Source organism: Castanea sativa, chromosome 6, assembly GCF_040712315.1.
Source record: "Castanea sativa cultivar Marrone di Chiusa Pesio chromosome 6, ASM4071231v1".
Lineage (NCBI taxonomy): Eukaryota > Viridiplantae > Streptophyta > Magnoliopsida > Fagales > Fagaceae > Castanea > Castanea sativa.
The window spans coordinates 25,858,086-25,884,384 of NC_134018.1; the positions used below are offsets into that span (position 1 = coordinate 25,858,086).

At 32.7% G+C, this 26,299-nt stretch overlaps 1 protein-coding gene across 2 annotated transcripts; it reads right to left on the minus strand.

Moving 5' to 3' along the window:
* Positions 1-18,243: 18,243 nt before the first annotated feature.
* LOC142640906 (protein LIGHT-DEPENDENT SHORT HYPOCOTYLS 10-like) lies at positions 18,244-20,902 on the minus strand. Of its 2 annotated transcripts, none has more exons than XR_012845279.1 (2): positions 20,005-20,902; positions 18,244-18,587 (listed from the first exon to the last, which is right to left on the minus strand). XR_012845279.1 is itself a non-coding variant. In XM_075815223.1 (2 exons), exon 1 carries the CDS (start codon positions 20,650-20,652, stop codon positions 20,059-20,061), a length of 594 nt encoding a protein of 197 aa, XP_075671338.1. In that variant the 5' UTR covers positions 20,653-20,899; the 3' UTR covers positions 18,244-18,587; positions 20,045-20,058. The 2 variants fall into 2 exon arrangements, 1 of the variants encoding a protein (XP_075671338.1); XM_075815223.1 differs by having other exon boundaries at positions 20,045-20,899.
* Between the last annotated feature and the right edge of the window lie 5,397 nt (positions 20,903-26,299).

Below are 26,299 nucleotides of genomic sequence, written 5' to 3' on the forward strand. Positions count from 1 at the left end.
CATGTACTCAATTGTGACTGATGCCATTAATAAAAACTCAAAGTATTACATAAATACATACATATATAGTTACATACATCTATGTCTTCATGCATTCGTGTTTTAAAAAATCTTAAATCCAAAGTAAACCATAACGTATATATATAATAGCACAAGATTATTGTTAGGAATTTTTTATTAGTATACTACTTATTAGCACTCAAAATATTAACAAAGCTAAATGACCAATTGAGCATCTTGAGGTCATATTTTTCCTTGTGTTTCTCCTACTCTTTTGAAAAATCATAAATCCATAACATTCATAGAAATTAAATATAAGTATATAACAAAATATGACTACTTCTATGATAGGGCATACTATCAATAGAAATAAAATATGACAAAATCACTATAAGCAGCATAAAATAAATATGATTTAAATTCAACTAAACTAGACTACTATTGTCAAAAAATTTCGTATTCACTTTCATACCTCTCTTCAAAATCACTTTTGCACCTCTCAACTAAATAGAAATTGAATTGAAAAATAAAATCATAAATCATAAGATAAATACCTAGAAATTGAACTAAAATACAAAAGTTGAATGAAGGGAAGCTGGAAGCCTAAGTTTTTAGGTTTTGGGGAAAGATGAACAAAGGATAGCAATGGTTAAAATTTAGTAAAAGATATGGGCATATCTAACATGTTGGGAAGAAAAATGGAAAACACTAAAATTTGATTCCGATGGATTCAAGTTGTTAATCTCCAGATATCAAGTGTATTATATTCAAATCTTCAAGGGGACATTAAAGTCATGAGTTGAAGGTTCACGCTGTAGCAGATTACTATCGAAGACATCTATGAGATTCAGAGTTAACTCTAGTTAGATTCACAACGAATAAGATTATTATGATTGCAAATCTCTATCTAATAGTGAATTTGCTCACCTCGGGATTGATAATGTCAAGTCCCTCTAGATTTTTCCTATGAAATGGTTTATTTTATTCGTTTCTAGGTCATCATATCTTGTCTCATTTATATATCCACACTTACATACTATTGATGATTGTTTATTTAACCTAAGGCCTCCATAATTAATCTAACTAGTAAGTTACCCATGTGATGCACGATTAATGTTGTAATGTTTTATGTAAGATGATTTTAGAGAATGTTGTATGAGTAATATAGCATAATTTTTATAGAACTTTATTAGTAATGAGTTCATCATAAAAAACAACTATAAATTGCACACACATATTCATTATAATTATTCAATTAAGTAATGAGAAAAAAAAAACAACTTTAGAGGAATATTATAAAATAAAAGTTGATATAGAATGCGTCTTCTCTTTCTCTTTAATTCTAAAACAAAATACACATCCTAAATACCCACAGACAATCACATCATTTACAAAATTCACAAATCCACAGTAGCCGACCTTAACATCAAAATCGAATTTGCCGTTTTCACTCAATATAAAATACAAGCCGCCTTTCCTTGGTTGTAGATGTGGACAACTAAATTTTGAGTTTGAAATAAATCAAACATGTAAAATAGTTTCACAAATGTGATGTTGTATTGATGAATATATGTGGTACAATTCTTTGTGATTACAAATGAGTCATCCTCTGATTCAATCTCCTTGGAAAGGTTTTTTGATTGGAATTATAGTAATGTGATTTTGACTCGAACACCAAATATCTTTCAATTTGGTTGAAGGATGGATCAAAGATCTTTGAAATAGAATTACAACAAATCTTTGGCTATGATCTTGTTAGAAATCCTTTGTTCTTTGCATTCTTCAAGTGTTCTTCATGTTCTTTGTGTGTTCTTCATCTTCGAAGGTTTGTGGTGGAAGTTCTCCAGGGCTTTGGAGGCTTGAATCTGTAGAGCTTCACTGGGTTTGTGGTTTCTTGAAGTTTTTGGAGGCTTTTGGGCTTGATTCCAGCAAACTTTAAGATCTACGCAGGTAGTTTGGATGGTTCTACTTTGATTTCAAGGTTTGAAGTTCTGGAAGTTCTTGAGGGCTTTAAGGCTTGATTCCAACAAAGTTTTTGTACTTTTGAATGCTTTTGAATCTTCTTTGATGCTACTTGTGGTCTGGATGTCTTGGTACTTGTAGAAATGTCTTAGGAAGGCTTCTATTTATAGGAGTTTGGGGGTGGGTGAGCGACACGTTGTCGACGCCTTACTACTCCATCGTGGCAATGCCTACGTGCATATGTATGAGTATATCTCTCAATGCGAGAATGTGGAGGTGTGTCGTACCTCGGGTGTGTGACTGAAATGTAAGTCAATTTTAAGGGAATTACCAAGGGTAAGTGAATTCTCCACCAATCATTGGGTTTTTTCTAAGGTGTGATTGGTCACTTGACTCTATTTGATTTTATTATTGATCCTAGGTTAGGAAAAAGAAAAAGGACGTTTTTCCTAATCTAATGTTAAAAGAAATCTTTATTCTTGAGTTCGGAAGTCTGGTTACATGTGGGGAAGGTGTTAGGCACCCCGCAACACCTATCTGAAGACAATCCTTTGTTTTGGTAAAATCATAATTTTTAGAAAATGGCAATTAAAAACAAACTATTTCCATTAGCTTTCAGGGCTTTAAATGTGTTGGGCTTTGAGGTTTGGTTTCAGAATGGGTGTGGTCTTGATTGATGCTGTCCAAGAATTTGAAGTTACTACCAAATTTTCACAGTGAAAATTCGGCAACATTTCGCCTTATTTTCGTGGCGAAAATCTAGCAGCACTTCGCCTTAGATGCGTTATAGCACACCAAATGCTATTATCACTAAGCTTTTTAACGTGAGAATACGACAATGGGGATGCCCCATTTTTACAAAGAAAATCCGGCAGTGTTTCGCATTTGGTGTGCTATGGCAGACTGGCAGGGTTTCGCATCTATGTATACAGCGTGTATCGACATGCTTGCACCATGACGAGCCGAAGCCCTCCAAAGTGTTAGAACATGTTGATACATGTCACATACATGGGGAAACCAATGTCACTTGGTGACATGGATCAAGACAATCACATCGCGATGATCATGCATACAATATAGCATGAATATGCACCTATGACAATCGCCTTGAGCACATACCCATACTATAAGGTCAAGAGCTCTTATGACTAGAGAGGGTCGCTCACGTAGCCACTGGAATCCATCATACAAAGTGCACAATCTCCCACACACACATGCATCATGCACAATACTATCACACAAACTAGAATAGTAAACTAGACATTGCCAACGTCCCAAGGGTATGGTCGAGTAAGGTACAAAACCTGTAAAATAGACATTGTCATACCCAGGTAACATGACCCAAGCAAGAAGCAGGAAAATAAAAGGGGGTACATGGATGGGGACCCTAATACATGCTCTAGAGAAGAGGCTTGAAGAGAGGGAAAGAGAAGACTACTCTGGTAGGGATAGGCCCCTTAATCTACCGATCATTACCATTTGTGGCTTGCATCCTTTCACTTGCATCCTTACCCTTTTTGCTCGCACCTAGGAGGTCGTGCCCTTGCTCCAAGCATCCTTGCTTCATGCGTGTACATGCAAAACAAAAGAAATAAGCCAATAGACAAGCAAAGAAACACATAGAAGGGGAATCATGATAAACACAAGCTGGAAAAGATGCCAAATAGGAGCAAAGAAGCATGTGATGCACACGAAAAGGCAAAGAAGCATGTTATACATCTTGAAGTTCCCATTCTTTAGCAAAAGTAGCCCCTTTGTTAGCAGACTAGCCTACGTGGTCTTCAAGTGATGCATGGGTAGTCAAGATGCACTCTAGCCAACTAATATGTAGTTTTTTTTTTTGTTGGTAAATTGCAAAGTACACCATGTAGGCACCCAATTTTGTTCCGACCTATAACTAAGGTCCCCGGTCTTGATGACGAGAAATCAAATCAATACCAAAATTAACAACATTGTGTCTGGAGCCTAATCACTTAATAGAGCCCAAAATATGACCCAAGAAATGAAGCCTAAGCCCAAAAACTATTTTCAAGCCCAAAATCCATTTTTTAAGCCCAATTTCTAGGAAGCTTACAAAATATGTGTAAGCAGGGTTTTAGACGTATACGCACCCATTTTGTTGTGTAAGAATCTTTTTGAACAAAAGCCTAAATTCACTTATTTTCCATTTTGGTGGGATTTTTAGTCAATCAACCAGGCCAATTAGCTAACTAAAACCTCCTACCAAACCCTAGCCTTCACTAAGCCTATAAATACCCCCATTTTCCACAATCCAAGGGATCCCATTTTTTCACCCAGGACAGAAGCTCTGCAAAATCACTCCAAAATACTTATTGAGTTTCAAATAGTGTAGGAACAGGTTTTATAAGATCTTGATTGATTTTTTTAACATTTCGTAATTAGAATATTAAATTTTTCTCATGTTTTCTTAATTACACTCATTATTTTTATGATTCTTTATTCACCATTTTATTAGTCTTAGGTTTCTTCATCAAATACTCAAATATTCACATTTTTTTTAGTTGTTAATTTACACACAAAACTGCGGTAGTGTATTTCAGCCAAAGGACTGGTCATCTACATCTTTGTAAGGTGCTAAATGGGAGAGATATGGGTCTTTCCCATAACCCATATTCTCACCTTTGATTTTCTTTATTTATTTTATTGTCTTTTATTTCATCTTTTATTTTATTTGTTTATATGTTGTTCTTATTAATATAATGTGTGATATATTGCTTTTGAGTGATAACATGTTGTTTGATTGTGCTTTAATTTCATTTTTTGAGTATAATATAAATTTGGGAATCTGTTTGAAACCCAAATGCGTACACTGATATGATGGTGTGTACACGTTCATTATACTTATTTACATATTTTATTTTTAATGAAATTGAACAGATTTGATTTCTTTTCATTTAAGTAATTTGTTGTTTGTATGTATATATCTCTTTGTTTGTAATCTTTTATTTTTTTTAATTAATAAATCTAAAATACCAAAAAATTCAAAATTGTGTAGTTAATCTTCTTTTATTTTTGGGTGAACTACATAGTTGGTCCCTATCCTTTACACCATATGTCAATTTGGCCCCTAACTTTTCAATTGTATCAATTTGGTTCCTAATGTTTTAGTGTCGTGTCAATTTAATTTTTATCATTATCCACTTAGAAGGAAAAATCTAATGTGATGATGCACAAAAATCGTTAGTGAGTTGATCGTCCACACGTATCAATGGGTGCACCTGAAAAACAAAAGAGAAGAACCAATCAAAGGGCACCGGTGGGGTACCGGCCAAAAACCCTCCGAAGGTTAAGTTAGAAGAGAGCTCCAAAAATGCTAGAGAGTATAAGCTTTAGAGAAATTGTGCGTACCTTGATTTATGAGGGTTTTGGGGTATTTATAGTAGTGTGGAATTGACATCCGTGTCTTGGCCAAGAAGTTCTTTCCTTTCAAGAAAGAACCTCTTGGATTTTGTATATCTTCTAGAGTTCGTTTCTTTATAGGAGTCTTCTTGATTATGGTTAAGCGTGTGGCACAAGAGCTCTCCTTATACATGTATGGGTGGAGATCAAGCAAGGCTATAGATGGAGGATCGATACCTTCTTCAGCTTGTTCTCATCTTTGTAGGTCTAAAAATACCTTATCATAATGTGTCAAACAGAATAATAAAAGATGATTTTTCATGCCACCTCAATTGCCAACTATACTGCTAAAATCCCTAAAAGTCTCTTTAATCAGATTATCCTCTCATCTAACATGCTTCAGAATTTTCTTTAATTTTTTTCCTCCTGCATTCACTTTCTTGGAATCCAAACAGAACTCTGTTAGACTCACACATGACCATCTTGATTGTTCCTTCAAAATTTCACCTTAAACCATCATTTGGATACTCTTCATCGTCGAATCTCTCTCTTTTGGACTTCACATTTTTCTCTCTTTGAAGCCTTTTTTGGTGATCGATCGGAGTTGCAGTAGTTTGCTTTGAGTGAATGTCTCTGAAGTGAAGTGGCAGTGAGTTCTCTTATGAGGTATGTAGGAGATCGATTTTAGTTTTCTCATACTTTCTTGCTAGCCTATGGCCAAAGATTAACTGAGACAAGAAGAATCCAAGGGCCTACTTCTAATGGCGCTACAATTGCTACATAGAACTCATTGTTTTACATCTCTTCACAACAGATCTCAAGTCCAAGGAAGTGCTCCAAGATTATCTATATTACTTACTAGATAAAATTGGCGTAATGGTACATAAGTGAGGGAGATGTGATTATGAGATAAAGATTTAGGGATATTAGAATTTTTTCTGTAAAGTTGATCTCACGTGGGAATAAAAAATTTGGTTTAAAAAAAAAATTGATGTGGTCGTACAGTTGGCAATTAACATGGCATGTGAAATTTTTTTTTTTTATTATTTTGTTTGACATATCAGATTTTTCCATCCAAGGGAATAACGGTAGAGACCAAATTGACATGATACTGAAAGGTTAGAGACCAAATTGACACAATTGAAAAGTTAGAGGATCAAATTGACATATGGTGTAAAAGATAGGACCAACTATATAATTTACCCTTCATTTTTTCATAAAATCGTCTTTAATTTTAGGGTTAGTCAAATGGTCATAAAATTGAAAGGCTAATTATGAAAGGTAATCAAGCATTAATGGAAAGATATTTCCTAATGGATAATGGTCTTAAATGTATTAAAGACTAAAATATTTCCCATAAAATATGATAGTCAATTAGTATCAAATCCCATATTTGAATCTAATTCATTTTGTTAAGGAAAGTCTTAATGATCAAATATAAGATTATAATATTTCTAAGTTTGTGACAATCAAGCTTTAATGACAAAAGATGACTAATTTAAATGCGACTGAAATGTCAATTTACGAAATGATAAAGCAGTTAATGACTTAATTAATGTAATGATCCTCCCTAAAATATTTGAAGATATGGATTCAAACTAAATTGATATCTGTGGCGATAAAGATTAATTGATTGAAGAGATGTCATTAAAAGACAATAGCACATTTAAAGATTAAGAATATGTTTGACAACTAATGTTAAGTTATTAAAGGAAAGATATTTAAGACTTAATGAAGACTCCATGCTAATTAAGTGTCACTCTTCATAAGGTTTAATCATTAATTTTCATTAAACATTCAACCATTTGTTTGATGTCCACATGCATGTGCATTTGCATAGTTGCATACTCACATGCTCACATACTTGGGTGATAACATGTTTATGTTACTGGATGTTTATTTATATGTTCATATGCTTGGATGTTCACATTTTCACATGGTCACATATTTGGATGTCTACATGTCAGCATGTCTACATGTTAGCATGTCTACATGTTAGCATGCCTATGTGTTCATATGATTGGATATTTATGTGTTCACGTGCTTTGGTGATCATGCTTAAATGTTCACATGTTTAGATGCCAATGTGTTTTGATGATTGTATGTTCCATGCTTGTAGGCCAATATGCCTACACACTCCCATGCTTGCACGTCCAAATGCTCACATGTTTACATGCATATATGCTCATACATTCACATGATCGCATGCTTAGATGTTCATATCTTCGTGTGGCTTCATGCTTGGATGCTTATATGTCCACATGCTCAGATGTTTATATCCCATATCTTTATATGTCTACATGCTTACATGTTCACATGCCTAGTCACTCACATGTTTCCATGCTTGGATGCTTACATGTTCTTACATGATTGAATGCTCACATGTTCATATGCCCATATGCTTGTATGCTAACATGTTCATGTTGTTACATGTTTTAATGCTCCCATGTTCACATGTTTGGCTGCTCACATGCTTACATGTTTGGATGCTCCCACGTTCATATGTTTTCCCATGCTCACATGCTCGAGTGTTCAAATGCTTACATGTTCATATGCTCACATGCTTGGTTGCTCACATGTTCACATTTATGGACATTCCCATGATCCCATGCTTACATGATCAGATGTGCATATACTCATACATTCCTTTGATCTTCTCAGGATTGGTTATCTTTATCATGTTCCCTTTTATGCTTTCTGATTTATCTTGACTCACATGGCCTGTAGACAAACTCTCGGGCTTAAAGCATGAACTTGTTCATATAGGTTCATTAGGTAGACACTGCTTCATAACTATCCAATAACGATATATGAAGGCCAACTGTGGCTGGGTAGGCTTGGTGTTAAGTTCTTGGTAACTCAATGACTAGGAAATAGAAGATGGGAATTGAAGGAAAGATTGATAGTTACTTCAAGGGTAACCAACCTCCTGAACATGGGGAAGAAGATAGAACAATTTTGGCTAATTTTCTAAATAACCTCTCATTGATCTGGTTGGTAGCTTATATACAATACTATCCTATTTTCCTGCCTAAAGCTAACTAACAAATTAACTGAATTCAGCTTAACAGTAACTAGGTGAATTACTGAACTAACTTCCTAACAATACTAGCATACAATACACATATGATAGTTTCAATGCATACGTGACATTTCCAGTACATACAATAGATAGTTGATATAGCTAGTTTCCTAACACTTCGGGTGACATCCTTTTCCCATCATGTACCCTAATTTTGGACCTAGTTTGGTAGGTAGACCTTCATGGAGTCATGTTTTGGTTCCTAGACCTATAACCAGGTGGTGACTCCTTTATCTCTTTTTTAAGAGGCTCCACATACTCTTAGGCTCACAATGGCTTTTAGTCTAAAGTCTCTTTCAAGAAGATTGAGTATCGCGTATCTCGCTTTCACAAGAAGGAATTGACATGACGATGTGTCATAAAGGAGGTATAGTGCACAAAACTCACACACATCTAAAGTTTGGGGTTGTTTGGATTTTACACCATGAAATTTGAAAATTTTACATTTTACACCTTAAAGTTTCCCTTTGTTAGCAAAAGCAGCCCCTACATTAATGGACTCGCTAATATGGCCTTCAAGTGACATACTAGCAACTGAGACACACTCTAGCCGTTAGAAAATCACTCACCATTGATCTGGTCTTCTTGGACATGATGTCACATGGTTGAGCTGGAATTGTTACAGATGGAGAGATAGATAGCTTAAAGTTGAGAGCTAAGAAAAACAAGGGTTTGTGGGGGTTGAAAAAAATGAAACATGTTTGGGTTTTCATTTTTTGGAAAATAGTATTGTTGATTGGAGTGACACCAAATTTGAGATTTTTTTTTTCTTTAGTGAAACAACGTCGTTCAATGGGGTTGTAGCAGTGGAATTTGATTGAGGTGAAGCGGTGTTGTTTTAGGGAGGCTGCCTTGGCAAAAAGAAAAAAGGAAAAAGAAAAAAGAAAATTACATGTCAAATAGCTATAGTGTCTCAACAACTAGCGTGTCAGTTGACGGCCAAGTAAGTAAGTTCACTAATGTAGGGGCTGTTTTTGCTAACAAAGGGAACTTCAAGTTGTAAAATTTAAATAACCCTACACTTTAAGAGTGTATTTTGCAATTTACCCCAAAAACAATTTACACATCAAACAGTTGGAGTGTGTCTCGGCTGTTAGGGTGTTACTTAATGGCCACATTAGTCTACTAATGGAGAATCTACTTTTGTTAATGGTGGAGAATTTCAGGGTGTAAAATTCTTTTTTATTTTAATTTTTATTTCAGAGTGTAAAATTTAAATAACCCCAAACTTTAGGGATGTACATGGTAATTTACCCAAAAAAATAAAAGCGAATAATCATTGAGTTCCAAGTGAAAATTAGGTTGGACCAAGATCTTTCTTTTTCTTTTTCTTTGGGTGGGGGTGGGGGTGGGGGCGGGGCTAGTGGGTTTACGCTGATACGCATGTATGTACAAGCCAAGATTTTCTACTAGGAGGTAAAGAAAATTTCACAAGATATAATTAAAAAAAGAACAATAGTAACACTATTATTGTTTCTCTTTGAAATAAATAAATAATACTTTATAATTATACTGTCGCATAGTTAATTGAGCTCATAATGAAAATTTATTATCACCACTGCGCGTCTAGCGCGATAGTCACTCTACAAGTATAAGTGTTTGTGAGATGTGGGGGGGTTCAAGTCTTTAGGAGAGAACTTTACACACATATATACTTAGATTAAGGTAGAGTAGAATTTCTATCTTATATATAAAAAAATTATTATCTAATGTATATTTTTAGCCAAGCGATTATTTTAGCTATAAAAAATTATCACATAATAAATATTCTAAGCCATCAACCAATTTCTTTTTTTAGAGAGTTTCAACCTATGACATCCGCTCCTGATGATATCTCTTTATCTTTAAACTAGCCATCAACCCACTTCGTCATAGTGAAAACAATAATTATAGTCTATTAAAAATTATGGATCATAATCATATCACCACATTCATTGCATACAAAAATTAAGCAATTAACTTCATCGGAGTAAAGATTAGCTATAAGTAATATTGGTTGAAATTATTTTATTTTATTTTGTTGCTGTTGTTGTTGTTTTTTTTTTTTTTTAGAAGAGTAATATTTGTTGATTACATTAGGATGGTATCTTTTATTTAAACAAACAAAAATTAAACCAAAGTACACTTTTGAGCCTTAAAACTTATTTTCATTTGGTTTTTTACATCTTTACATTTTTTTGGCCCGTCATGCTTGATTTACTCTTTATATATCAATTGTCCATTTCTATAAATAATTTGGTGACACATGGCAATATATTGATGATGCGGTTTAATGGACAACTTATCTGATACTTAACAATCAGATTACTAACAGATATACATGACATAACCAATATGAAATCTATCTCTCTCTATAGTACAAATTTCTAAATAAGTGCTTGACTTAAATCTTTGCATTCAAACTTGCATTTTCTCTAAAATGTTAAAATCCAGAAAAGTGAATCTTTTATGGGTTTGTATTGTAAAAATTACATTTATATCCTTTGTTTATTGCTTTGATTTTTTTTTTTTGAGAGAGAGTTTCAACCTATGGCGTCTGCTCCTGATGATAATTCTTTATCATCAAATCAAGACACCAATCAGTTTTTGGTGTAGGCAGAGATTGAATTCTAGATCTCTTATTCAACCATCAGAGACTTTACCAGTTGAGCTAGCTGGAACCCACATGCTTTGATTTGATCATCATAAAAAAATATTTTATACCCTTGCACACATATGAATGCATTTATGAATAAACTCTTTTAAATAGATATTAAATGTTCATACCTATATTTAATCTTTGTTTTTACAATTGTTTTTTGAAAAAACCATATGATTTGATAGAATGTGCAAATTGTTCATTTTCTATTGTTTCATTTTAGGAAAAAATAGTTTGTTTATTAATAATTTTGATTATCTACTTGGTTTTACTACTTAACATAATTTTCATTATGATGATACAAATAATATTTTTAATATTTACATTTTTCAAATAAGTTATCAAAATTGAGTTTCTATGAAAACCTACGGATAAGGAACAACCAATTATTTCAAAACATGGTAAAACATTTCATTGAAGTTTATAATTGAATTAAAAATAAATTATAACAACTTCCCTTGAGGCTCATGTAGTGACACCTCCTTAATGTTTCATGAAAGGTTCCTATTAATTTACACATACCCAAGGAAAAGGGGAGAGGGAGTGTCATTTTGTCTATAGTTTAAGCATAATTCTTTTTTGAAAATAGAATTTCAGTTAGTTTAATCACAACTTTCGATGACATATGACATGGACTTAACTGATGCATGTATACAAATCTCAAAGGAGGTAAAATCTATTCAAATGTTTGATGAGAGTGTCAATTTGATAAACCTAAAAAAGAGCAATGTAATTTACTCTTGAATTAATAATAAGTTTTGTGAATAAGTTTGGATTAGTTTCAAATAGGTAGAATTTTTTTAAATGTTTTGGAAGCAAGTGTATATAGGTTTTAAGTAGAATAAGCTATAAATAATTTGAAACGGGCTTGATGTTGTTCTGAATTGAAAAAAAAAAAAAAATACTTGACACAAAATTAAAGTATGTGAAATTAATTGAAATGAAACTCGACACAAAATGACCAAATTGCCTTATTTTAAATACTTCCTGATCATGAAAGGCATTTTCCTAAAGAAATTTAGAATAAAAGTCAAATCTAATTTGGATTCTATATTGATTTCCACTTTAATATATCAAAATTAGAGCATATTGCCTGTAATTAGGTGATATATGTCTTCTAAAATAAAAAGTGATATATATGGAAAATCAATAATAAAATGCCAAGTCAATAAAATAGGCAATAAAAAAAGAGAAATGATATGTCCACAATATTTTCATAACATTTTTACAAAAAATTCTAAGTGGCAGGTTGTTACGGGCTGTTATTGTTGGGGCAAAAAAGTAATCTTAGTGTTATTTTCAAATTTGAACCAATAACAATTAATCACCTATGATTTGTTGTAAAAATGTTGCATGTCTCATAAAAAAAACGCACCCTAATTCTAACTCATTAAGCTAATATGACCAAAAAAAAAAAAAAATCTCAATCTTTCTCTATTCCCCAAAACCCTAAACTTTCACTACTTTTATCTATAACCAAACACGCCTAAATATCCGTTGTTGGAGGCACCATAAATTGGTGTTGGCCGTGGTGTTCACTTCAACAAAGTTATCGTTCACCCCCTTTAATGATTACCACTAGTTCTTTGCCCTCTTGATGGTTTCCCGACATTCTTTACATTCCATGAGAATGTATTGTATGCAAGCAGTAAAGACTAGGGAATTTTAATAAGTTTTAATTGTGAGCATGAGAGGTTTCGCAAACATCATTTTCACTTGGGATTTGCAATGGAAATGACTAATAGTGTTGTAACTTAATTAGTTGACACCTCTTCATATTTCTAATTGAAACATCTATAGCATTTTATAGATAGATAATATATACTACTCATGTTATGCATATATGGCCAATATTATGTTATTAAGTTATTTAAACTCCTTGGTTGATTTACAATGGAATTGGTAAACTTCTTATATTAACCAATCATGAAATATTGATTTGTACAAGTTAATTATCATAAATTAACAATCATTGCATGAAAAACAATAACAATAAGGTAAAGAACACAAGCATAAAGTGATGAACTGGAAAACCCAAGGACGCATTCAAAGGACAAAAAAATAAAAATAAACAAATAAACACTTCCAAGGGTCCCCAAATCCCTAGAGAAAATTCACTAATAGAATTGAAGTTTACAATCTAAAATAAACCCTTATTCCTAGACTCTATCCCGTAGAAAGCTTACTAACGTGATGCCATCATTAGCCCCAAATCACTTGGATTCTTTTACTCTAAAACCCCTAGAGAAAATTCACTAATAGAATTAAATTTTACAATCTAGAATAAAACCTTATTCCTAGACTCTACCATGTAGAAAGCTTACTGGTGTGATCCCATCGTAGCCCAAATCACTTGGATTCTTTTACTCTAAATTTCTTCCACAAACTGAGTCCATGACTTCAAGGACCACCTTGAAAATTTGATCTTCTCAATAAACACATACTGAGATGCTCTGTGGCTTTAGCCTCGATCATCAAACTGAAACTCCATGTTCAAATTCAATATTGGTACAAACGGGTTGTTGAATCTAGGTTTGGGGGTAGTTTGTGGTTCAAATTCTTCTAAACATCTTCCAAGCTCTCTTTAAGCCGACCTAAGTGTGTTCTTTTATAGTTATGCATACAAACACGATTTCCAAGCCATCAGCTGACTTAATTAATTAAATTATAATTCGGGAATTTTGGGTCTTGATCAAGCGAGTCTTAGTCAAGAGTGAGTTAAGAGTAATTCAGGAAATCAAAAACTTTTTGTCTAGCCGAGCAGTTAATAGTAATTAGGTGTTAATTGTTTGTTGTTGTTGTTAGTTACAAGTTATTAGCTACCGGCTATAGTTTCTTATGAATAGTTCATTGTTTTTTACATCTTGGTTGTCAATTAAATTCTGATTAAGCATCCAGGGTATGACGTCAGCATAACAGAATGTATAAATATGTAAGTTCTAGACATTTTGTAATTTAGGAGTTACAATACGATTATTTTTTTTAGTACTAAATTTCTGAGGTTTGTTTGTTTGTTTGTTTTTTTTTTTTTTTTTCAACCTGTTACTTTACTCTAAATTCAAGTCTCTCTTTCTTTTGAAACCTAAAATATTTTCTTTGCATCATTTTAATATCAGAGTTTCAGGCTTCGATCAATCTTTCCTGCATGTAGATAATATGTTGAACATCAAAGATTCTCTCATCTGTGATTCAGTTTGTTCTTGATGAGTCAGAAGTGTTTAGAGCATTATTTGCTAATTGATATGGCACTAAGAGTAAGAGCTCGATGTGGTAAGGGACAAAGGAATGGAATGAATATTGACCATAGAGTAGATTTATACCCACACGTTGGTCAGAATGATGATCAACAACAAAACCAGCCCCAAGGAAATGGTATCGAGCAATTAAGTAGGCAAATAGCTGCCTTGATAGAGATGGTGCAACATTTACACCTCCAAGTGGAAGGAGTGATGAATATGATGAAGATGCTCAAACCAGCTTTAAGAATCCTTTGAGTTCCTGAAAGCGATAGACCTGCTGTTGAGAGGTATGAGCATAAATAAGAGCATTACATCAAGATTGAACTTGTAGAATTTCAAAGAAATCTCAACTCTAATGAGTTTGTTGACTGATTGAATTATATTGGAAGAGTATTTGACTACTATAAAGTTTCTGAGGAGAGGATGGTGAAATTGGTGTCGGTTTGACTCAATGGAAGAGCTTTTGTATGCTGAAAACAATTGCAAATGAGTCGATAAAGGAGAGGAAAAGAAATATTAAAGAATGGGCAGCAAGAATAAGTAAAAACTCGAGGAACAGTTTCTTTCCTTGAATTATATACATGCTTTGGACAAGAATTAATTAGGACAGTGATCTTAAGCAAATTAGTAGTGTACAGGAGTACACAGAAACATTCTATCAATTTGTGGCAAGGGCTGAGTTGAATAAAAGTAAAGAACAGATGGTAGCAAGGTATTTTAATGGCTTATTGTCCTTTATTCAAGATATCTTTGTGTTACATTCGCTGTGGAAAGTTTCAAAGTCTTATACGAGCTTTGTTGGTGGAGAAGATACAAAATCCAACTATGACTAAGATATATTCGCCCATCCTTGAGAAAATATGAGGGAAAAAAAAAAAAGGCTGGGAAAGAAAGAAAATGCAAGAGATTAATGTTGTTTCTCCTTAGAGAGTCCTATATGTCTCAAACGGGAAAGCTCTATGAGGTTACATATTTACTATTAAGCTCTATGTCTTATAGTGAAACTAACTCAAGAATAATCATATGATTATAGTACTTTTAGCATATTTATAATTAGTTAATTACTAGCAATACAAGTAGGATTAACAATACTTCTAATACAATGAATATGGAGTAGGATAATACAATTAACTTGAGCATTGACTAAACTAATTCAGTAAAACTTGGGTTTTGATATCGATAACACTTACAAAATTGGATTTTAATTTATTTTTAGTTTGAATTAAGAGAGTTCATAGTGTGCTAAGAAATTATCAGGACCTTGGCGTTTTTCCAGAAATTGTTAAAATTATTGGGTCATATTGATACTAGAGCAGGCAACGGTATTACTATTAGAACAGGTGTTAGGCATAACTTCAAGCCATTAAGAGCGTCACAATCTTCAACCAACTGCCCAATAAAACAATGATTTCAACAAAGCCGTTCATGCATAACAAGTTAGCATAATTAAGGACCTACTACTCTTGCCAAAAGCTTAGGCCACATCTTACTAGGAAAAAAAATCATGAAATGACAATTATGGCTGCAAATAACGGGAAAAATAAAATTACGTACTAGGGCGTGTAAATGGGAAGCTTCTACATCTAGAAATGGCAAGCTTCTACTCCTAGAAATGCAATTGTTACACACCCACCCACACAAAAAAAGAAAAAAAAAAAGTTCATCAAAAAAGAAAAAAGAAAAAAGTGCCTTTAATATGAATGTCATCTAATTAAGATGAAAACTAATTTTGTGAAGTCTTAAAATGCTCTTTTTACAGATTTCTGCAAAATATTAGAAAGATCGATCCCAGATTCCAGAAATACCCATCGGCAAGGGTTAAATTAATGACATCTAAGTAACATTAGGGTACAGATCAGGTTGGTGATCCTAAATATAGAATGCGGAACTGGTTAAGTTTCATGTGTCTTTTAAAAGATCTGAACTGTTTCATATGGGAAGAAAGCCCACAACTGAGAATGTTGAAATGGTAGTCACCAACTAGCTAGGCCAAGGAGATATAGAATGGTATAATAATCTATCGGTTAATGGAAAAATACTTGCATGAATAAAAAAAAAGGGGAGTGATTGTCGCGTATGTTGAGAGTTTGCACTTATTTTTTGATGGGGAAAAAAAAACAATATATATATATATATATATATATATATATATATATATATATATAGACATATGTAAAAAAGCTCATTTACTAATAGAAAGTTAGAAAACTTATAAGTACTTGCAATTTTTAATCCTTAAATTATTTGTGCAAGGTGGGGTGGCCATGATTCCGTGGCCCATCACTATCTCTTGAGTATAAGGAAATTGTTTTTTTTTTTTTTTTTTTTTTTATATATTTTTTTTCTAAAAGTATTTTACCAGGATATACCACTATTCAGTTAAAACAACTACAAATTTATCAATTATCTTCTCCCTGACCTTACCTTACACATCGTTTCTCTTTCTTTTTTATTTTTTGGTTTTTATTTTATTTTTTTTCAATTTCCCTTGAAAGATCTTTATATTTATACCTACATGTTTCTGTTGTATTGTTTTTAATTTTTTAATGGTCATTCATTGTTCCACATTTTTCTGGTTGTCTACAGCCATAATATAGTTCAACAAATTAGGTCTCTAGAAATTCTAACTAGTTTGATTTCTGCCATGCATATGTGAATGACCTTATTTATTTAATTTTCCAACTGGTCACAAGAAAAACTGCTTGTGGTTTTACTTTACGACTCCATCTAGTGGACATTTTTCTGACTTAATTAATTAGCACTTTTTCTATTTGCTCTAGTTTCTTCATAATTAATAGGATCTATTGCATATATATATATATATATATATATATATATATATATATATATATATTCTTTTTCATTGATTGCCAAAAAGAAAGAAAAAAGGGTTGGGAAGGCCTAACTTTTTTCTTATAAAATTTATAATTTAATTATTGATAAGTGTTTGAAGGAGATTTGAAGCTTGCTTCTCCTCATCATAAAGGAGACCAAGCAATACTATTATTACATACTTACTCTAAGCATTAATCTATAGTTTTTAGTAATAGATGTTTAGGTCCTCTCAGTGTTGATTTCTATGGTTACACACTTAATGTGTTTTCCATAAATGTTGACTCTTATTATACTAGATTTGGAATGGTTTGTTGTTTTTGTTGTTGATGTTGATGATGATAATTTAACAGTTGGAGGAGAATAAATTTGAAATTTGAATGACTATGTTTGAGACGTTAATAAGTACTGGTTGAATTACAAATATTTTTACACTATACTTAAATGCTTAAGTGGACAATGAAGCATCTTAAGACAAATAATGCAATGGGAAAGATCTAATATTTGAAAGGAGGACCTAACATTAACTCTTGTGTGTGGTAGATATAACGTAGGCTAGACTGACATGAAATGATCCCAAAATCTTTCAATATTTAGCATGTTGAAGCAAATGGATGGTAATGCAATTGGTCTTATATAAATTTGAAAAGAGGGACCAATTGATTGTGGAAATCGAGGAAAAATGCTGATTGCGTCAAAGATATTATGTAATTAATGAAAAGACCAAAGAGGAATCCAATGATATTTAAGGTTAACCAAATTAAATTATGAAGCGTGGGACATCACGTTATAATAGTGGGGGAATACTACAACTTGGGAATATCTGACTAAGAAAAATGTCTCAACAATCTTTCTTTCTTTCTTATTAATGCGGGTAGGTTTTCCCATTATTTAAACATGCAAAAGTTTTATTAAATTAATTATAAAGATAGCCAACTAGTAATTTGGGTACTTTCATGCAATCGCGTATCATCTACGTATCAATGGTCTAATGACATCCATCCCTTTCATTGAGATTTAGTTTATTTGGGGGGGGGGGGGGGGGGGGGGATGGGGAGGGGTGTTTAAATCCTCTTCATTACTTGCACTTAGAAAAATTAACAACTTTAGCATAGTGGTCTTAACTAGAATCATGCAAAACTTAACTTGAAGGATGGCATATATATGCATCAATAAACATAAACTTGGGAGATAGCTAGTTCATGGTATAAAGTTTACTACATTGAAAATGTACCGATTAACCTACAAAAAACGTGGATAAAAGATAGGAACTTACCCAGCTCATTCAGTTTTTCTTCACCAACTTCATGCTAGCTATAATTGTCATTCAAACAATAAATACAGTGCTTGAGCTATATAAAAACATCAAAGGACTTGATCCAAGGAAGGCTTGAATAGAGTTATAATCTCCACTTCAGTAGAGCTTCAAAATATGGTGGAGAGTTCATGACCTGGGAATTAATTATTTAGGGACCTGTGAATCAGAAATTGGAAACTTAGTGAGTAAACGAAACAATACACACACATATATATATATATGGGATAATACAAACAACTAATTCAAACTATATATATATGACATAATCAGGTCGATAAGAGAAACAAATTATGCATTTAAAGTTGAGCAATTGTGTTGTTATTTTAGAGCTGCATGATATTGATTAGTGAATAATTTGGACTCCTTGAAACTCATGTGCATGGAATGTTTATGATCCTTAAAGAAATTATTTCACATATTTGGTCACACATCCATATATTAAAATCAAGTTCACATCTGCCACATGATTAATCATAAAGAAGTATTCAAAAACTCCAGTAAAATGTTAACTGCAAACTATACAATATGGGGTAATACAATTGGATGCCATTAGGTACTATCATAATCTGAAGCAGACAAGACAATCTGACTAATGTATATATGTCAAATACACGAGCATTAATGCCAAAGGAAAGGACATTCATACAATAAGAATTAAATAAGAAAAAAAGGATAGGAAAAAGAATAAATTGTAAATGAGAGCGAGCCAGCAGACAACAAAGTAAATAGGCGCGCATTTGGTTTATTCGACTGGCCCTGAGATCTTCAATCACAGAATTGTAGTAAATTCAAAGAAATACATACTTGTGTGTGTATCTATTGTCTTCATTAGACACTTAAACTGCAAAACATAGGCAATCAGATTTAATATATGTCCATTCTTGGGAGGGCAGAAAAATAGTGCGAAATTCTAAAGGAGCTAGGACCATACACTGGCAAACATGTAACGGGGAATTATTAAATTTGGAAAACGGAAAAAAGAAAAAAGAATAGAAATTAAACTACAATTTTGCATGAGAGAGAGAACCTCCCATTATCATTATTGCATCTGATATTGTCACCGATGATAAGGTAAAGTTACTAAGTACTATTATAATGTCTCGATAAAAGTAAGAACTACACAATTAGGGTTTTAAGGCCCTTGGCCTAGGGTTTATTATGAATGGATTGAGATTATCTATTCAGCAAAAAATAGATGAATGAATACACACAGTACTGTAGCAAAAAAATTATCTAATTCAATTATATATAATGAATTTTCCTCTGCTTAAGATCCTAAATTGAACATTTAAAATAAATTAAATAGTTAAATTATGCTATAATCTTATAGTTTAATTTGTTAGTACTCTCTAATATTTTTAAGAGAAATATCTAGATATCAAATATTTTTTTTCTAGTTAAGAAGTTAAAAAATAAAAAATAAAAATAAAAATAAAAGTTACAAAAGCCTAGGTGTTTTGACTCCTCTAGTGTCAATTATGTCCTATATCATCATGTCACGAAGTTAAATTTCGTACTATTTTCAGATCCAGCTCGAAACAAAGTTTAACAAAGAGGAAATGAATAAATTTACCATATTTTGATGGGACAGGAAAGGAAGGGGAAGGGAATACCCAGATAGAGATGACTACTGCATAGGAAAGTTGGAATTATCATCATGGTTGCTGGGCTTCAATATTGGATTTCTCTTCTTCTTTTTCTTCTTATAAGGAATTCCACGAGCCTTAGCTTGGGAGTCCCTCACATCACGCAAGTAAACTCGGATAGTACCACTTGCAAATGGGTTGGCCTCAGGCAATCCACCATTTTCTTCAAAAGCAGCTCTAAGGCGACCGATGAGTGCATCAAGGCTACCCCATGCTTGTCTGAGTGGGCAAGTGCAAGGCCCTGGAGGCTCAGGCTGACCAAAAAACACACAACCTTGTAAGTGCACCTTAGTCTTTCCAAACTGATCTAAGTAGCGCAGAAAATCAAGCACATGATTGGAGTTGCACTGTGAAAGTGCCACTGGAGGCCTTTGGTTCCTCAGGTACTGACCAAACGTGTTCCAGTCGCGCCTCTTCTGTGACTCATAGCGGCTAAGTGGAGGTGCCTGTTGTTGCTGATGATTATGCAGATCACCGCTACCACTACCGCTACCACCTCCAGCTCCAGCAACAGAAGCAGAAGATGATCTCGATGATCCTTCTGCTACATCTTTGCCTTTGTTGCTGCTTGACATCGATCAGGGCTAGCTAGCTAGCAGCACAATATTAAATTTCTTATAATTTTTCTCTCTCTTGTTTTTTTTTTTTTTTTTTTTTCCAGAAAGAAAAGCAAGAAATATATAAGGGTAGAGAGAAGAGAACAAAATATTTAGTGGGTGAAAAAAAATTGAAAATCACATCATGGGTCTAATGAGGAGACATGGTATGGGATATGGGTCCTATTAAGTGCTTTAGCTCATCTTTTTCTTCCTCTCTAACATTATTTCCTTGCTTTAATGGTACTATTAGCATTAAGTATACTTTTTAAAAAAAAATAATTTACATATATATTATTTATAAATATGCTTTAATCATCCAAGCAATCATCATCCAGTACATTAGCGTAATTAGTACTGTGAGTGGATGACTAGGTAACCAATGCTAAATAACCTGAGTTAGGGTAGGTTGGTTGGGCACGGAATTACCAATTTGGGAAGCCAAAATGGACGGCATAGATTCCACGACCTATCCCTATAATATGACAGAAAATATGATATTACAACACACGCACACACGAATATATATAATGCTCCATGCCGAATGGGTGAAAGTTATCACGTCTACTCTATAAATTAATATTTACGGAATAAATCCTATATGATTTTTTTTTTTTCTTTTGAGAAAAGATCCTATATGAGTTAGACGACAATGAAAACAAGTAAAACTGTTTAAAAAGAAATTGATTATGTAAAGAGAGAAAAGCGGAAATAAGGCAAAGAGGAAACCCAAAATAGTGCAATTATAGTAGACCTTATTTTTGTTTTTTTTTTTAAATGTTTTATTTATTTTATAATAGTAAATTAAATCCTAGGGTTTTCAGCATTAAACCAAAATGACAAAATTTAGGTCTAGTGTCTAGCTGTATTGGACTCATCACGATGGTGATATGTGTCCACTTTTGACCATATGTTATCATTCCAATGGATTTAGTGTACCAACACATTGAATCTAAGCCAAGTCTAAACCAAAATTACAATAGTCGTTATACAAGTAGAATTAAAATTTCTCTACTTGTAACCCAAGTAGGATTAGTGAATTTATAAATGATTTTTTTTCTTTGTTTATTCTATAACCATGTATTTATAGTAGATTAAATTCTAGGGTTACCAACATTAAACCAAAATTACAATAATTGCAATACAAGTAGAACTATAATTTTTTTACCTGCAATCCAAGTAGTGTTAGACTTGGGTGTCCACTAGGATTAGACATTAATATCTTTAACATCCCCTCTAATTATTAATTTTATGATATGTTCAAGCCCATAATACTTTTCACAATTAATTTTGATATTTGAGCTTCCCCTTTTACAACAAATGACATGTTAAAACAAATGCCGGATTCTCACTATGATTGAGGCTTGAATGTTGGGCATAGTAATGCAACCTAAAGATGGTAAAGATGCATAACGAAAAAAAAAAAAAAAAGGCTACCAATTAGCATGATCCATGATATTCGATCAAGGTAATTGAAGATGGTTAATCAGAAGAAAAACTACAAACTAGGTGTAGAAGAAAGATGCACATGACCATTGAATATAGTTGAAATTGAAAAATATCATCTTGTGGGAAACAATCCTCAGTCAGGGCTGACTCTATAGTATAAGCAAATGAGGCAGTTGATTAAGGCCATCAATTAGAAAAAGGCCCCTAAATTTTAATCAATTAAACCCAAATATTAGTCAATAAATAAAATAATATTTTTTATCAAATGAAATACAAGAAAAAAGAGAGAGAGAGAAATGCTACGCTTAATAGTGGGTTGTTATTAGCTGTAGTTGGTGGGCAAAAAAGTAATTTCAATGGTGAGTTCAAGTTAGAACAAATAACAACTTAATACTTAAGATTTGTTATTAAAATATTGTGAATGTAGCACTTCAAAAAAAATAATACAAAAGCATTTCACAACTATTGATTTGACAAAATTTTACTAATTCTCATCTATATTTACACTAACATCATAGTTTTACTTACCACTATCAATTTAATTACCACATCAATAGATGTTAAAAGTTTTGACAAATATTGTCTCTATAGACTTTCTCAACAAAAAAAAAAAAAAAAAAAACTACTTTGTTTATGTTTATTAGTAATTTTTCATCTAAAACAAGTAAGAGTCGTCAATGGGCCGGGTCGGGCCGGCCTGGCCCATTTTTACTTGGCCCATAGGCATAATGGGCTGGACATAACGAGCTATTAACTAGTTAACGGGCCGGGTCAGGTTGGGCCGTAAGAGAAAACCTCAGCCCATGACCCTGCCCATGGGCAATGCCCATTTTTTCTTTAGCGAGCTGGGCTATCAGGTTGGGCCTAATGGGCTACCCATGGGCTTGTATTAGCATATTATTTTATTATTTTTATAAGGAAATAATCAATTTTTTATAAGGGAATAATCAATCTATTTTTTTAAAGGAAAGAATTAAAGAATTTAATACTTAATTACAAATTTTTTTACATTCAAATCTATTTAATTTTTTGTTTTGTTGATAGAAACCTATTTAATTTTTTTTATTAAGGCTTTAAATAGTTTTTTATTTTATCTTTAATAAAAAAAATGTCAAATGGTTAATTCAAATTTGCTAGACTACTAGAAAAATATATATTTAGTAAACTAAGTTTAGTACAATTACTTTGAGTATCTTAGTGGTTGAGAGAGTTTTCTTAAAAAATTCCTCTATAATATCTCAAGATCAATCCTTCATACGCTTCCTATATATTTTTGTTATGAATTATGAGTTATTGGGCTAGGCCAATGGGTTAGGCCAATGGGCTGGGCAACAGGTTGGGCTACTAGGCTAGCCCATCGGGTACCCATGGGCATAAAAACTAGCCCATGACCTGATCCATTGGGCTAGTGGGCTACCCATGAGCTTCAATAACAAGGGGCGGGCCGCCCATTAGCCTGGTGGGCCGTTGGGTTTTTGAATCGGGCTATGGGTCATGGGCTATTTGATAACCTTTAAAAACAAGAGAATAAAATTTAAATAATAGTAAATTTTTTTATAAAAAATAATAGTATTATATAAAAAGTCTTAATTTATTTTTCGCTTTATACCCCAAACCCGTCCACAGTGAGGATAATCCCGTAATATGGTTGGTTGCAACGGTGAAAATGAGAACCTCCGTGGCGAAATTTAAAGATAGAAGGTAAGAAGCCTGTATGGCACATGGTCTCCGTAAAGATTATAAGGAACATAAAAAAGGTATTGTGAATTGATAAATTGGCAGTACATGTGAAAAGAGAGATCTCTTGGTGGCACATGGCTGACTTAATTTTTCTTTCTATTTTTTTTTTTTCTTTCACCAAATCCAAAATTTGTGCCACAGTTTGAACGCAATAGGGATTAGTTGTAGAAAAGAATAAAGAAGACCCAATTCATAAGCGATCCAAGATAACTCTCACGAGACCGATCGATCGAGTTGGAAGGAACCAACCCAGTAGCCATGTGAAACAAACGTAAACCTCTTTGGTAATGATTTAAGAGATCAAAACAAATCATCACTCGGAATTAAATTTTTGTTTTGAAGCTAATTAAAGAGCATGAGTGAGTAATATTATATATTAATCTTCTTCTTGTAATATCTATCGCATGATGCACTGGCCAGAACTTGCCACTTCTTACTCTTAGTGCACGTTTGGTACATTGTAATAATTATTACATGGGAATAGGAATAAGTATTACAAGGAATACATTAAGTTGGAGTGTAATAAGTATTACTATACATTAGTTTGGTGACTATTTAGAAATAAAATCCTGAATATGCATCTACAATTTAGTAGAGTATAAAAAGAAGGATTAATTAAATCATTTTTAAGTCAAATTTCCTAAAATACACTTATTTTATGGGGTTCAAAATAGAGTTAATAATTAACAACAAGGAAATTTTATTTTCTTTCCTTTTGAAGATATGACAATTAATGGCTTTTTAGGAAACTTTTTAAAAAAGCTATTACAGAAGGTGAAATAATAGATATTCAGTACTTTTGATAAGGAATAGTTATTCTTTATTTTGTAGAATAGCTATTCATAAGGAATAACTATTCATTGTAATAAAAACATAACCAAACAACCGAATAGTTATGCCATAGAAATATCTATTACATTACAGCGTCTATTACAGTCTACCAAACGTGTCCTTACGTACGTCTTTTTTCAAAGAATATTTCAGTTGATGATGAGTTGAATCCTCATGATCCACCGCCAAAGAAGCCTGCCCAAAAAAGAACAGAACCCACACGTACGGGCGGCAATTTGTTGCTTGGACACTTAATTAAAACCTCCTAGCTCGCGATTCCTTGTTAGCTAGTTTCCTAACAAACCCAGCAGCAACCCAAGAATTTGCTAGTCATGGAAATCCTCTCCAATTATCAAGAGGATCAGCAATATCAACAATCTTCTTTGCTCTCTCTCAATCTCAATGTCGTTCCTAAACTTCCAACCCTCTAGAGTTCTAAGAATACAATCTGCTTCAATATATTGCATCTTAATAAATGTCCACTCTGTTCAAGAGCTATTTAACTGAAAGAGACATCACGATGTTAATTGGTTCTTTCAGTCAAGGAAATGACTAGGGAAGAAGACGTGGAAAGTTTTTTCATTGTAATAAGATGTATGAACAAAATTCTCAATGCCAAGATGTTACAAACCCAAACCCAATTGACCAATTGAGTTTGTTGGTTGCTTTGAAAGAACCAAGACCTTCTAATTGATAAATATACTACTTCAAGCTAGAGAGTCTAGACCTCTAAAGTGAATATTCACTCAATAATAATATTTTTTGAGTTTTTTTTTTTTAATTAATAAACATCAAGCCATATAAATAGATGGCTTTAAAAGGTAAAGCTAACATTTAAATTCAAAAAAAAAACCTAACCTTTCTACAACAAGAAGATAAGAATTATTCAAATGCTAAACTAATAATGTATCCTATTTATTATATGATTTTCTAACTCCTAATAACAAAAATAAAATCTAGAATAATTAAATACAAATTAAGCACGTAACACAAGAATTCTAAAGCCACGTACTAATGTGGCTTAGGTTTCAGGACGATGGTTTATGAAGATTTGGCTGGTTGGACTCAAGATTGTGACATGTAAAAAAAATTGTGCCGTGGGTTAGCTAGGCTAGATGATCAAATTTCGGGTTTCATACTAGGTGAGAATAGAAATAAAACAACACAGAAGAAAGAGAAAGTGAAATAACAATCACAAAAAAATAATAAATAAAAAATGATGGCTACACGTAAATTAAATCAAGATTATAATACTGGCAATACAAGTAGAATTATGATTTCATAATACGGTTTTTATAATAGGTTAAATCATAGACTAAACACAAATATTTAAACCAAAATTATATTACTCGCGATACAAGTAGAATTATGATTTCTTTGTAAAAGCTCAATTAGTGTGAAAACACTAATACTTGTTTAGACCCCCAATTTTAAACTACGACTTAATTACTTTTACTTTAACTTATCCAAGTGCGGAACAAAAGTAAAGCACGCACAATAAACCAGTAACACTACTCTAAGCCATAAGCAAGTACAATAAACAATAAATGTAAAGCTTAAAGAGTATGAAAGAGGGGTGCAAACACAAGATAATACCAAGATGTGT